The following is a 14202-nucleotide window of genomic DNA, read 5'->3' as shown; positions in this document are numbered from 1 at the left end:
ATACAAAGTGTGGGAAATGTTGCTAAGGGTATACATATAACTCATCATGGCAACGCAATGAATAACGCAAAATAAAAGATAAAGAACATCGCAATAATTAACAAAGGATGATAAATAAGAGGCTAACGCATATGGAAAGAATTGTTACTTAGTTGTATTAAAAATTAACCAAGTATACAAAGAATTACAAATAACGCAATACAAAATTTGAGCATGTACAAAGAATCAAGAAATAGCTTCTATACATAGAAATAACGAAGTGAATTTATCCTTTGTATTTGATTCAGACGAGTGCATGGTTAATGATTAACGCTATGCATCCATTAACGCAAATGCATCTTTGTAGAGGACGGGTAACAACGCATGTATCAACGCAACACACCCCTCAACTCAACGCATTTCTGGAGGATGGGCGCACTGTATTTCTACTGGCGTAACACTACCTCAACATAGTGTGTTTTTTCTAAGGACGAGCAAAAAATACATACGAGCGGAGCACACCCCTCAGCGCAATGCATTTGGGTAAGATGGATGCAAAGTGTATCTTGTTAGTGCAAGATGCACCCATCATAGCAATGCATACCGATTTGTATTTTTCTTTTTAATTCATCCAACACACAAGTCGATAAGACTTTGTGGTGTTCATCATTTTATTCAGTCATTCGCAGAAATTTTAAGAACAGTGCTACTAATGCATAAAAGTAAAGAAATAAAGCACGAAATGGAAGTACACAATTAAATTAAATTGAAAGTAAACACATAAAGCAGTAAAGGCTAATTCTAATAAATAGTAAGTAACGCAATTTAGAATTCAGTAAATGAAAGCTGAAAAGAAGGCAATTAAACATAGATATAGGGATGCTGATTGAAAGAAGTTTTTTAGAGATACCGCAATAGTATCCCCGCAAGCGGTTAATCCTGCTTGCCTAAGTCAATGGTCTCCATGCGTCGTTCCATATCACCCCCATAGTAGGGCTTAATTCGTTGACCATTGACTTTAAATGCGTTGCTCCCATCTTCAGTTGTTAGTTCCAATACACCATGGGGAAAGATAGTCTTGATGTGGAATGGCCTAGACCAGCAGGATTTCAACTTCCCTGGAAACAATCGCAAATGCGCATTAAATAGAAGTACCTGTTGACCCTCAAAGAATGTCCGGTTGCTTATGCGGTCATCACGCCACTTTTTGGTTCTCATCTTATAAAGCTTAGAATTTTCATAGGCGTTCGTTCGCCACTCGACCAGCTCGTTCAACTGCAACTTTCGGACTTTCCCTGCGCTTGCCAAATCAAAGTTCAACTTTTTGCTTGCCCACATTGCCTTATGTTCCAACTCGAGGGGCAGATGACAAGCTTTTCCGAAGACCAGAGCATATGGGGACATGCCTATTGGAGTTTTGAAGGCATTCCTATATGCCCACAATGCTTCATCGAGCTTGGGTGACCAATCCTTCTTGGAGGTACTGACTACCTTCTCCAAGATGGTCTTGATCTCTCTGTTAGAAATTTCTGCCTGCCCATTGGTTTGTGGGTGATAGGCGGTTGCAACTTTGTGGTTGACATTAAACTTGGTCAACAGGTTGGTAATGATGCAGTTGATGAAGTGTGAGCATTCATCGCTGATTAAGGCACGGGGCGTTCCATATCGGGTAAAGATATTCTTCTTGAGAAATTTCGCCATCGTGGCCGCATCGTTCTTAGCACATGAGATGGCCTCAACCCACTTCAATACATAGTCAACCGCGACCAGAATGTATTGATGACCTTCTGAAGGCGAAAATAGGCCCATAAAGTCAATTCCCCATACATCAAATAATTCGATTTCCAAGATTGAAGTCAAGGGCATTTCATTTCTTCTAGACATGTTCCCTGTTCTCTGGCATCTATCGCACTGCACAACATGGGCGTCCTTGAATAGTGTTGGCCAAAAATAGCCACTCTATAGGACTTTTGCGGCAGTCTGCAGCCCCCCAAAATGTCCTCCATAAGGAGACTTATGACAAAGCTCCAAAATGTGCTTGGCCTCATGATCAGGAACGCATCGACACAAAATATGATCAGGTCCAAGTCGATACAAGAAGGGATCGTCCCAGAAATAAAACTTGACATCATGTCTCAGCTTCTTCTTCTGTTGCTATGTGTAGTCTTCTGGTACTTGGCCGCAGACTATGAAGTTTACAATGTCCGCATACCATGGAACAATAACGCATACCGACATCAGTAGCTCATTAGGGAATCTTTCTTCAATGTCTTTTTCTTTCTTCTGAACCTCATAATTTTCTAACCTTGACAGATGATTTGCGACTTGGTTCTCGGTACCCGTCCGATCCTTAATCTCTAGGTCAAATTTTGCAGGAGTAATACCCACCATTTCAGTCTCGGTTTTGCATCCTTCTTTGTCATAAGGTATTTGATCGTAGAATGATCAGTATATACCACAACATTTGTTCCAATCAAGTATTGTCGAAATTTCTCCAGTGCAAATACCACTGTGAGCATTTCTTTTTCCGTGGTTGTATAATTTTCTTGTGCATCATTCAACATCTTACTAGCATAATAGATAGAATGCAAAACCTTATCCTCGTGCTGACTCAAGACTACGCCAACTGCATATCCACTAGCATCACACATCAACGCAAACGGTTGCGTCCAATCTGGTGCAATCAGAATAGGTGCAGTGATGAGCGCATTTTTTAGCGTGTGGAATGCTTCAGCGCATGCGTCATCAAAATCATATTCGCGGTCAATCTCGAGGAGTGCACTTAGAGGCCTTGCGATCTGAGAAAATTTGCGGATAAATCTTCGATAAAACCCCGCATGTCCCAGAAAGCTCCTAAATGTTTTCCCATTGACTGGTGGTGGTAAGTTGGAAATTGTGTCGATTTTCGCTTGATCAACTTCCAATCCTGTCTTTGATATCTTGTGACCTAGCATAATTCCTTCTTCAACCATGAAATGACATTTCTCCCATTTCAGAACAAGATTCGTTTCAACGCATCTCTTCAAGACTTTTTCAAGATTTGATAAACATGAGTCATAAGTATTGCCAAAAACTGAAAAGTCATCCATAAATACCTCGACTGACTCCTCCAAGAAATCTGAAAATATTGCCATCATACACCTCTGGAAGGTACTTGATGTATTACAGAGTCCAAACGGCATGCGACGAAATGCAAATGTGCCAAATGGGCACGTGAAAGTTGTCTTATCTTGATCTTCCGACGTAATCACAATTTAATTATCCCTTGAGTAGCCGTCAAGAAAACAAAAGAATTCATTCCCAGCAAATCGATCTAGCATTTGATCAATAAACAGGAGTGGAAAGTGGTTCTTCTTTGTGGCCAGATTTAATCTGCAGTAATCCATACAGATTCTCCACCCCTAGTTGTCCTTGTAGGAATTAACTCATTCTTGTTGTTGGTGACTACTGTCATTCCCCCTTTCTTTGGAACACATTGCACTGGCCTGACCCAGCTGCTCTCTGATATAAGGTAAATGACGACTACATCAAGCCACTTCACTATCTCTTTCTTCACAACTTCCCTCATGGCATTGTTCAAACGGCGTTGTCTGTCTATAGATCTTGTTTTTTCCTCTTTAAGACGAATCTTATGCATGCAATACGAAGGACTGATCCCTCGAATGTACACTAAGGTCCATCCCAAGGCTTTTGCGTTGTTTTTTAGGATCTGGATAAGTGCTTCCTCCTTCTCTTTGCTCAGTGAGGCAGATATAAACATATTTGAGGTGCACTGGCAACGACTTCAACTTTAACATGCGTGGTTCTTCTAAAGATGGCTTAGTACGTTGCGTTGTTTGTTCAAATAACTTGATTGTTTCAAAATCTGACTCAATTTGAATTACGGCACAACTCTCCTCCCACATTGCGTGGATCCCAAAGTCTTCTTCCTCCGATTCTTCTAGGGGCTCGTGCCAAGGTTCTTCCTGCAATTCCTCAACATATTGACAATTTTCCATATCACTCAAGTATTTCAACACATTGAGAACGTTGAACTTAACTTGCTGATCGTCGACCCTAATGGTAATTTCTCCTTTCTGTACATCGATCAGTGCTCACCCTGTTGCAAGAAATGGGCGACCCAAGATGATAGGCACCTCAATATCAGCTTCATAGTCTAATATGATAAAGTCAACAGGGAAGATCAACTTGTCTACTTGCACGAGTACATCCTCTATTTTGCCCTCGGGTTGCGTTATTGATTTATCGGCCAACTGTAATGTAATCGTGGTGGGTCTTGTGTTGCCGATATTTAGCTTTTTGAAGATTGACAAGGGCATTAGGTTTATACTCGCTCCCAAATCACACAACACATCTCCGACTTCTTTTCCCCTATCGAGCATTGCAATATGAAACTCTCGGGATCTTTCATTTTAGTGGGTATGTTGTTTTGAAACAGCGCACTGCACTCATATGTTAACGTGACCATTTCATTTTCCTCGATCTTCCTCTTGTTGGCAAGTATGTCCTTGAGGAATTTCACATAGCTCGACATCTGTTCCAATGCTTCTATTAAGGGGATGTTAATATGTAATCGTCGGAGAACATCCAGGAACCTCTGGAATTGTTTGCTGTCATCTTTCTTCCTCAGCCTGGACGGGAAATGTGGAGGATCCCGCCGTACTTCCTGTTCAATTGGCTGTTCATTGAGGTCCTGAGCATGCTGTGTTTTAGGAGCTGGAGGTTGGGGTGATTTTGAATATAAGTCTTGCTGAGATTCATCCTTTGTAGATGTACTTTCTTCTGAATTGGGAATTCCTTTATTTGTGGTGGAATGGTCATCATTGATGGTTAAGTCAACTGGTCTTTTTATTGAATCTGGTACTGGTGGCACGGGGACTGTTGTCTTGCCACTTCTCAATGTCACTGCTTGACATTGCTCCTTACCATGTGGCCCCGATGATCCCGAGCTACTAGGCAGCGTACCGGGCGCTTTATTCTTAAGTTTAGTCGTAAGCTATTCCATATGTACCTCCAAATTTCTAAGGGAGGAAGCTTGTGATTGCTTAATTGCCTCGTTCTTCTCAATATAATGTTTCAATAATGTTTCCGAAGACGAGGTTGTAACGCGTTCGGTATGTATGATATTAAATGCTCACAATGATGCGATACTACTACTATTTATGCATTAATTAGGGATTGCTCAGGTAGTATGCCCTGTGTTGTCACAAGTTTCCTTACGATGGAACCTAGTGTAATTCCACTGCAAGTTTCTCGGTGTGATCTGAGGTCGAACACGGGGAAGTGGTGCCAGTTATTGCGGTATGTTCATGGTATATGCGACCATGTTTTTAATTCTTTATAAAAGGTGTGTACAGTATGTAAATTGCAGTAAAATAAAGGAAAGCGGTAAAGATGCAATAAGACATAAAAATACAATAATCCTAAGCTAGATGTTACAAGATACAGGCTTTATGTGCAAGATACTAGGATTAAGGCTAGCTGTGAAGGTTGTTCAAAGACGTGGGATGCGACGACAAGTCTTATGAACAGATTAGAAAGATAAAGATAAGTATTACAAACAACGCAAGTTCTTAATTGAATTGAAAGTACAAATACTGTTCCGCTTTTCTCTTGGCGTACACCTCTCAGTGATCGGCCGTGTTTCCCACATGTCTGTGGTGAAACAGAGTCTAACATAATGAACGCAAGGTTGCTTCCATGTCTGGAAGTACTACTTACTTAACGCACTCTTCTGACCTTCTCTCGATAGATCACAATAACATCTTCACTTCTGCTCTCACAGGTGAAGATGCCGTCTAACATGCTTTAGTTAAACATATTTTATAACTTTAATACATATTAAGTTCTTGGTGATTCATATTGCTCATCAAGGGATTAAGAAAACATCATGAAGAAAGTGATTAATGGGTGAATGAAAATAGACAGAAAATGGTAAACGAAATCTATCGAAACATTTAATATTTCTACTAAGTGTTTGATACATGCTATGTGAATGAATAGATAAAGAAAATATGGAATACAATGAAAGAGAGATAGAACAGATACAATCCGGTGCCAATGTCTTGGCATAGATTCGATGGAGATCTGCTTACCGGATTGGATGATTTCGATGGCAGGAAGAGCTTCCCTCTCAGGCTTGCTCCACCGGTAGTAGGGGTCTCTGCATAGAGCTTCGATCGAGTATATGACAGGTTGGATCTGAGATTTACCTCTCGACCTTATCTCATTCTCTTCCCAGATTTCTTCTCTTCAGCACTTAACTCAGCTTTCTCTTTAAAATCTTAGAGCACTTAGCCCAGTATCCAATAGCATCCTTTTCTCTGAAATCACTGGGGTATTTATAGGAGTAGATCCTTTGACTCCGACCTTGTGGTCCTCACGTGATGGTTATGGTAATTCCGTAGATGGAGGGATATTATTCCTTCTGTTATGCAATCAGACCATCAATTCTACACAACCGTTAGTTGTACACGTGTCTCAATCCTTCACTCTCGCGTTGCTTAGTTGCATCTTTCGATCATGGGTTCGCATGCAGTGTTTGTTTTTATTACCGCATGCTGTCGAAGCGTAGCTCTGGACTGACTGTCGCATTGCGCCGTTACTTCGTAACCGTATCTTCATAGTTGATCAGTGGGCATAATGTGATAGAGATGAATTGATTAGTTTCTCATGAGCCTTGAGCGCAAGCAATGACTTGGTCTCCTACAAAATAGAGTAAAGTTTGGCTTTGTCCTCCATCTTTTTGACGTTAGTAGGTGTAATTGCAAACATTTATAATTATTGTCATACTAGGTTAATTTTCATACAATTGGCGCATAATTACTAACTTTTGGCAGTAATATCTATATAAGGTGGCATAAATAACTTGAGGTGTCAGAGAAGAAAAATTGGTCGTAGGGTGGTATACTCTAAAGATTACCTGGGCTGTGATTCTGATTAATGAAAACCGGAGGATTGCCTCGATTCCCATGATGACTGCTCTGACGATTACTTTGGCTCCCCTGGTTGTGATTCCCGCCCCAACTGAAAGTTGGGTGATTCTGTCAACTAGGGTTGAAGGTGTTGCCGAATGATTCATTGTGAATAGAGTATACGGATTGTTGATTCAATGGGCAGACTTCCACTGAATGTCCCTCTCCACATTGAATGCAATTTATTACAGCCACGCGTGTCAATGCATTGGCTTGCGCTGAACCTTGATAAAGATGTCCTTACTGAATAGCCATAGCCTGGAGAAGCGAGGTCATTGTCATCTAGTCTACCAGGGTGTTCATTGTATCAGCTAGTACAATGGCACCTTCTGCTCTTCTTTGCTCTGAACCTCTTTCCTCATACCCGTTATCTAACCACTCATCTGTATTTTGCGAGATGCGATCCAAGATGACCTTTGCTTCCGTATACGTCTTGTTCATTAATCCTCCTGCTGCAGAGGCATCAGCAACGCAATCCACACCTCTGCAGGCGGTCAAGCTTACCTGCGCAATGTCATCAAGGACATTATTCCTTCCCGTGAGATCCCGAGGCTTCGGAATTACTTGGCAGCGTTCCAGGTGTTCTATTGCGAAGTTCGGCTGCCAGTTGCCCAACTTGGATCTCCAAGTTCCTGATTGAAGACGCATGCGACTGCATGATAGCATCGTTTTTCTCAATATATTGCTTGAGTAGGGACTCCAATGAATTTCCAGAGGTGTTTGGGGAGGACGGTTGGTTTTTCGATTGTCTTTGATGACTCTAGTTCAGATTTTGATGAAAGGGTGGAGGATTTCCTCGATTCCCAGAGTTTCTGTTCTGATGGTTACTCGGGCCTCCTTGGTTGTGATTCCCCCCCCAACCAAGGTTAGGGTGATTCCACCAACCGGGATTATAAGTGTTGTTGTATGGATTGTTCTAGATAGCAAACACTTGTTGTAGGTTAGATGGGCACATTTCTACCGCTTGGCCCCCTCCATATTGGACACAATTTATTGCGGCCCTTGTGCCAGCGCATTGGGTTACGCTGAATTTTGAAAGAGGGCACCTTGATTAAGTGCCATCGTTTGGAGAAGAGAGGTTACCACGACCATCTGTGCGGCCAAAGTTATCATTGTATTCCCAGGTACAATGGCATTATCGTTTCTTCTTCTCTTGGAGCCTCTTCCTCCGTACCCATCGTCCACTTAGTCATCAGTGTTTCGGGATATGTGATCAAGGATGACCTTGGCTTCTGTGTAGGTTTTATCCATAAATCCTCCCGCTGCGGAGGCATCAGCAACAACTTGTGTTGATCTGTTCAGGCCGTTATAAAACGTTTCCATTAGAATGCAATTGGGAATCCCGATATGCGGACAATTTTTCACCAACCTTCTGAACCACACCCAAGCAGTGCTCAGAGTCTCGCTATCCATCTGCTCGAAGTTCAGCACATCCTTTCGTCTTCTTGCGTTGACTGCTGGAGGGAAGAACTTCTTCATGAACCATTCCACCAACTAGTCTCAGGACGTTATTTTGTTTCGCTCCAATGAATGAGCCCACCTCTTAGCCTCATACCTCAGTGTATATGGGAAGAGGTAAAGTCTAATACCTTATGGGATGACGCCAGGAATGGAGAAAGTACTGCACATCTCGACAAAGCTGGTAAGATGGGCATGCGAGTCCTCACCTTGTAGACCTCCAAATTGCCCCATGTTTTGTATCATTTGGAGCATGACCGACTTTATCTCGAAACGTGCGTTCTCCTCAACCACTTGAAATTCAAGATGAGAAGTCATAGAGATTGGGTGCCGCATAATTCCTCATAGGGATATTGCGGTCAGTAGCAAGAAATATGGGATCTTGCGCTGACAGTTTAACCCTTGATTTCCTTCGGGTGCCTCGTTATTGTTATTAGCCATATTGATTCTTCTTCGCCTTGCTCTGTTCTGGCATGCCCGCATGAAAAGTATGCTTGATCTCTAGGTCAGCTTTGAATTCTGGATCAGTTCTAGTACTTATAAACCGTCAGCCTGTTCTTCGTGAAACAGATAGTCCAAAGAGATTTGTCCTGCAAAATTCCACAAAAGTATTCAACACTAACCGTTACCAATCCCCGGCAACGGTGCCATAAACTTGATGACATAAAATTAGTCTTTAAGCATGTAGACAAATATGGATGTGAATGAATGAACAAGTCCATGTCCCCGGCAACGACGCCATAAACTTATAACGATAAAAATGGAATGTTATACTGTGTTATCGCTTATGCACACTACTGATAATTTAATCTCTTTATCTACTCTAACACATGGCTTGTGGATGAAACGAATGATGTGCTAAACATGTGCTCAAGTACTTTGCGATAAAGAGAATTTTATGTGCAACTACGTCTAAATATATGCGTTGTTAATGATATGCTCGTAGTATGCGATGGAGTAGTGCGTGTCACAAGTTTCCTTGCGCTGAAACCAAGTATAATTCCAACGCAAGTTTCTCAGAATAATCCGAGGTCAAACACAGGGATTGTTTTCGTTAATGCGCTACTATTGTGATACATGCGACCAGTTTTTAACAATGAATAAAGAATGGTGATTTATACAGAAATGTAAATTGCGATGAAAGTAAAATCCAATAGGATTCTGAGCTTAAAATTTAAGGAAAGCATGTTAAGACAATTTTGAACAAGTTTGTCGAAGGAAATTTTCTAAGAATAGGCTTAGAAAATGAGTCATTTGAATTATAATTTGAATCTAGAAATTTTGAACAAGTTGGTAGTTACTTGGATTGAAGAAACAGGCAACTCAAGGGTTGGCATGCGTGCAAAAGGTTAGGCCATGTGATGAGCTGTCTAGGGAGTTGTGTGATGCATTGTGTAGGCGTGTGTTGAAGGCTTGGGCACATAAAAGGCAATGTGTGCATTGAGGTGTTGTTGTAGGGGTGCTTAGGACATGCAATTGGCGTATGGTGTGCATTGATGGTGTGTGTGTCTACTGCATAGCCATGGTTTAACACCTAAAGGAATTTCTAAGTGTTCAATGCATAAAAGGTAGGTGTTAAGAGGTAAGATCAACGTATTAAGGAAAATGTGAGCTTAATTATGCAAGTTAGTCTAAAAAAGGAGACCATTACTAGTAGCTAAAGCATGTTGTTATGTCCACAGGGTTGACACCAATAGGAGAAGCTTACCAACCTTAAAAGGAATTGCCAAATCCGTGAGTGACAATGAAAGCTTATTCTCATGCTAGTTATTTTACAAGAAGTTTCCAAGCAACACATTTTTCCTATGATATGAACGCATGCTAAATGTTAAGTAAGAAGCATGTTTTAATTAGTAAGTTTCGATTACTCAAAGCATGCGTTAGATGTTTGTACCTAAGTGACTTGATGCTTATAACTCAATTTATGTTATTATGTTTTAAGCATATACATTTCAGTAAATAAGTTTTATGTTGATTAAGTTAAGCTCGATATTGAAGGACCTACGGAAGGCATCTGAGCAGTAATACCTAAGGTATGACGGTACTTAGTTATTCCCACATGCACATAGGTAGATTCGATGTTGGTTGTGTTGAGATCACTCTACATGAGCTAAGGCTTGACGTTGGGAGATTGAGCAAAAGGGTTCTCTCTCAACTAAGGATCAATTTAGTTATGTTTTCAGTTATGAGAAACTTATAGAACTTTCATGTATATGTTGCTTTTCAAGTTTCAAATTTTAGTATTCGATTTCTAGTTTTCAATTTTAAGCATGAGAACTATGTTTAATTAATTCACTCATTGGGCTAGTAGCTCACCCTATTTCGAATGTTTTTCTCTCCCCAGGTAGCGGTCAACTTCCCAAAAGATAACTCTGTTGCTGCTTTGCTACTCAAGGACTCTATCTTGGAAAGAAGTTTAGGTGTTGGTTCTGTAAATACTTGTACACATGTCTTGTGAAGGAAATCAGATGTGAAGATTTCCATGAGCAGCGGAATGATCGTTCTAAATTTCATTCGTATTTGAACATACACAATTACAGTAAAGAAACGAAAACTAACCGATCATGCACAATACGAAATTACAACATGTTTTTCAATAAAATCAAGGGAAAGATTACACATACCTTTGAAGACTCATCTTCAAACTCCCTTGATCCCAAACGCTCGTTCAGTTTCCAAGACTGCAACACATGAACGCTCAAACACAATGGTCGCAACACAGCACGATCATAGCGACCACCAACGAACACCGCGAACTCAACGAATGACCTCCAAAAACCTTGACCTTAGTCGAGTTGAGTACGACACCATCACAATGGCTAACTTGGTATTCTCGGTGTGAGAATCCAGAAGTGTGGGCTCTTTGTGGACTTGGTTAGAGAAAGAGACCGGAGGAAAAACAATCATGTAAACGATTGAGTAAGTGAGAGATGACAAAGATCTATCGTATAGACGATACCCAATCGTTTAGAAAAAGCTCCGTGTTTGTATAGAAAATGCTCCGCGTTCGTTTAGCTAATGGCCAGCTGAGTGATCTATCGTGTAGTTCCATTCCACGATCGTTTAGTGAATCCTATTCACTTGACAGCAATACCGTGAGAACTTACCGAGAATGGAAACTCTAAATTCAACAACTACTAAATTTAGGGAAAAAATTTTCCTTTTATCTCACGGTTACCATGAAACCACCAATAACCTTCCACTCAATTGGTTATTAGAGAAAAAGATATAATTATCTAATAATTGATATTATTATAAATATATATGCTAACCAACTTACCATATTATATTTATAACATGTAGTTTTAATATTTCATCTCATGAAACATATAAACTATAGTTCTTTTTCTATTTCATGGTACTTAATGTAAATCTCATTTACATTAATCCTCCACTTGATGTATCTCATACATCACACCGGTCATATCATATATAATTCTCTTGTCAATTTGAACATTTCAAATCAACACCAAGAAATGATTCTCAACTTGAATCCATTGAGCTACCAAGAGGACCTTATGGACCTGTAGCTCAAAGCTCCAACGGTACGTGAATAACTGACTAAACTCTTTAGTCATGGGATCCACCATCCGTTAACTGCCAGACACTCCATTAAAGACCGACAACTAAACTCTCCTTACTACAAATATATTATGTGTCCGTATTAACCAATCAACATTGCGATAACCCTTTATAGATCGCTCGTAAGTACAGTTGGGCCAACAACCGTTATGCCTCTGTAGTTACATCTAATTCCTTAAGTACCACTGATCCCTCTAATGAACATAAGTCATAGTTCTACTATGACTAAGTCCTCTCTGCCAAAGAGAAGTTTTGGCTACTATGTTCTAGACCTGAAATCAGCCCTTAAGGGAGCAATCTATATACTTACCCCTGTTTTGGGGAAGAAGTGAATTCCATCTTATGTAACTGAGTTCCCAGCTCCCAAATCAGAAAAATCTCCAAAAAGATAGGCATGTTGAGTTGGCAATCTGGCCACTCTCACCCATACTAATTAAAGGATCGCCCTTAAAGGCAAGAGTTCCAAAACACTCAGGATTGAGGTCATGTCACCTATGGTCGTATAGGTGAGATGGAAGTCTCAACTACCAACGACGTTATATACAGAGACTAGTCATCTTATAGTCCGGTCTTATACAAATTCATCTTGTGTTCTGGTCTTATACAAACTCTTTGTATAGCACACCCCAGCTCGCATGTCTCCAGTTGAATGGTCATGATCTACCCTCTGTAGTAGTTCACAACACTTGCAAACCTCTACAAAGCAGGCTAAATCTGTAATGTCACCAGAATCAGGTATCCCTTCTTATTCCTTATACTACAGACCATTTTAGGTTATCACTTAAGGCATGATCCACTTGTATATCTCATATACATGCTTAAGTTTACATACAATAACCATGGAGCTTTGTTTATTGTATATGAATAAATGTTAAAACAAAATAACTCTTATTTTATTCATAACAATGTGTACAGATTATAAACTACGAGACTCCGAGAGAATTAGGACACCAATCCTAATAATCTCCCACTTGTTCTAATGCCTCGGGAGACTAATGTATAATACAAGATAAAAACAAGTACAATATACAATAAACTAGGGCATACTCTATACCCCAGTATCATCTCCCACTTGCCTTAGACAAGATGCCATATGTCCTGCAGAACCAGACTCTCCAGGTGACCTTCAAACACTTTAGCCGTGAGAGCCTTTGTAAATGGATCAACAATGTTGTGCTCCGACGTGATCTTCGTGACTATCGCATCACCGCAATGCACAATATCCCTGATCAAGTGGTATTTTCGTTCGATATGCTTGCCCCGATGAGGACTCCGAGGTTCCTTCGAATTTTCCACAGCCCTGCTGTTATCACAATAAAGAGTGATCGACAAATCCATATTTGGAACAACTTTCAAATCTATAAGAAATTTCCTCAGCCAACCAGCCTTCTTAGCTGTTTCACAAGCGGCTACGTATTCATCTTCCATAGTGGAGTCCATAATGCATCCTTGCTTGATGCTTCGCCACACTACAGCCCCTCTATTCAGAGTGAACACTAACCTCAATGTCGATTTACGAGAATCTCTATCGGTTTGAAAGTCAAAGTCTGTGTATCCTGTAAGGATTAGATCCTTATCTCCATACACGGGCATGTAGTCCCTCGTTCTCTAAAGATACTTAAGGATCGTCTTGACCTCCATCCAGTGGTCAAATCCTGGATTGGACTGATAACGACTGACAATCCCTACTACATAGCAAATTTCGGGTATGGTATACAACAATGCATACATTAAGCAACCAACAGTTGAAGCATAGGGAATCTGTCTCATCTTCTCAACCTCTTAAGGTGTCTTAGGACATTGATCCTTAGACAAAACGATTCCATGCCTGAAGGATAATAAACCCCTCTTGGAATCCTGCATCCTATACCTGATCAACGTTTGATCTATGTATGATGCCTGAGATAAGGCTAACCTCTTGTTCTTATGATCTCGAATGATCTGGATCCGTAGAACATACTGAGACAAGGCTAAACTCTATTGAATAAAACTCCAACAACAACTTTATTGATTTATAGAATAAGTTTATCGTTTACAAACCATGAGTTTTAGGACATAAACCAAGATTAAGTTCCTCTTAATATGAGGAACTAGAAAAACATTATCCAGTAACAAATAACGTTTCTTGTCAACAAATAACTTCAGCCTGCCTACAGCAACAGCTGAAACAACCTCACCATTACCGACTCGAAGAGTCATCTCTCCCTGT

The 14202-nt window shown here is 40.4% G+C and overlaps 1 protein-coding gene across 1 annotated transcript; it reads right to left on the bottom strand.

Annotated features, from left to right (window-relative positions):
- Positions 1-912: 912 nt before the first annotated feature.
- LOC120071180 (uncharacterized) lies at positions 913-1383 on the bottom strand. Its single transcript, XM_039023290.1, has one exon. The coding sequence runs from the start codon at positions 1381-1383 to the stop codon at positions 913-915; it is 471 nt and encodes a 156-aa protein (XP_038879218.1).
- Positions 1384-14202: the final 12819 nt, after the last annotated feature.

The sequence above is a fragment of the Benincasa hispida genome, chromosome 2 (genome assembly GCF_027475165.1).
Source record: "Benincasa hispida cultivar pf3 chromosome 2, pf3_genome.v1.1, whole genome shotgun sequence".
Lineage (NCBI taxonomy): Eukaryota > Viridiplantae > Streptophyta > Magnoliopsida > Cucurbitales > Cucurbitaceae > Benincasa > Benincasa hispida.
Note: the sequence above shows the minus strand (reverse complement) of the source record. Positions and strands in the feature narration are given on the sequence as shown.

Bases quoted from the DNA above. Each gene is read 5' to 3' on its own strand.
- LOC120071180 (XM_039023290.1), bottom strand. From the start codon at position 1,383: ATGTCCCCATATGCTCTGGTCTTCGGAAAAGCTTGTCATCTGCCCCTC.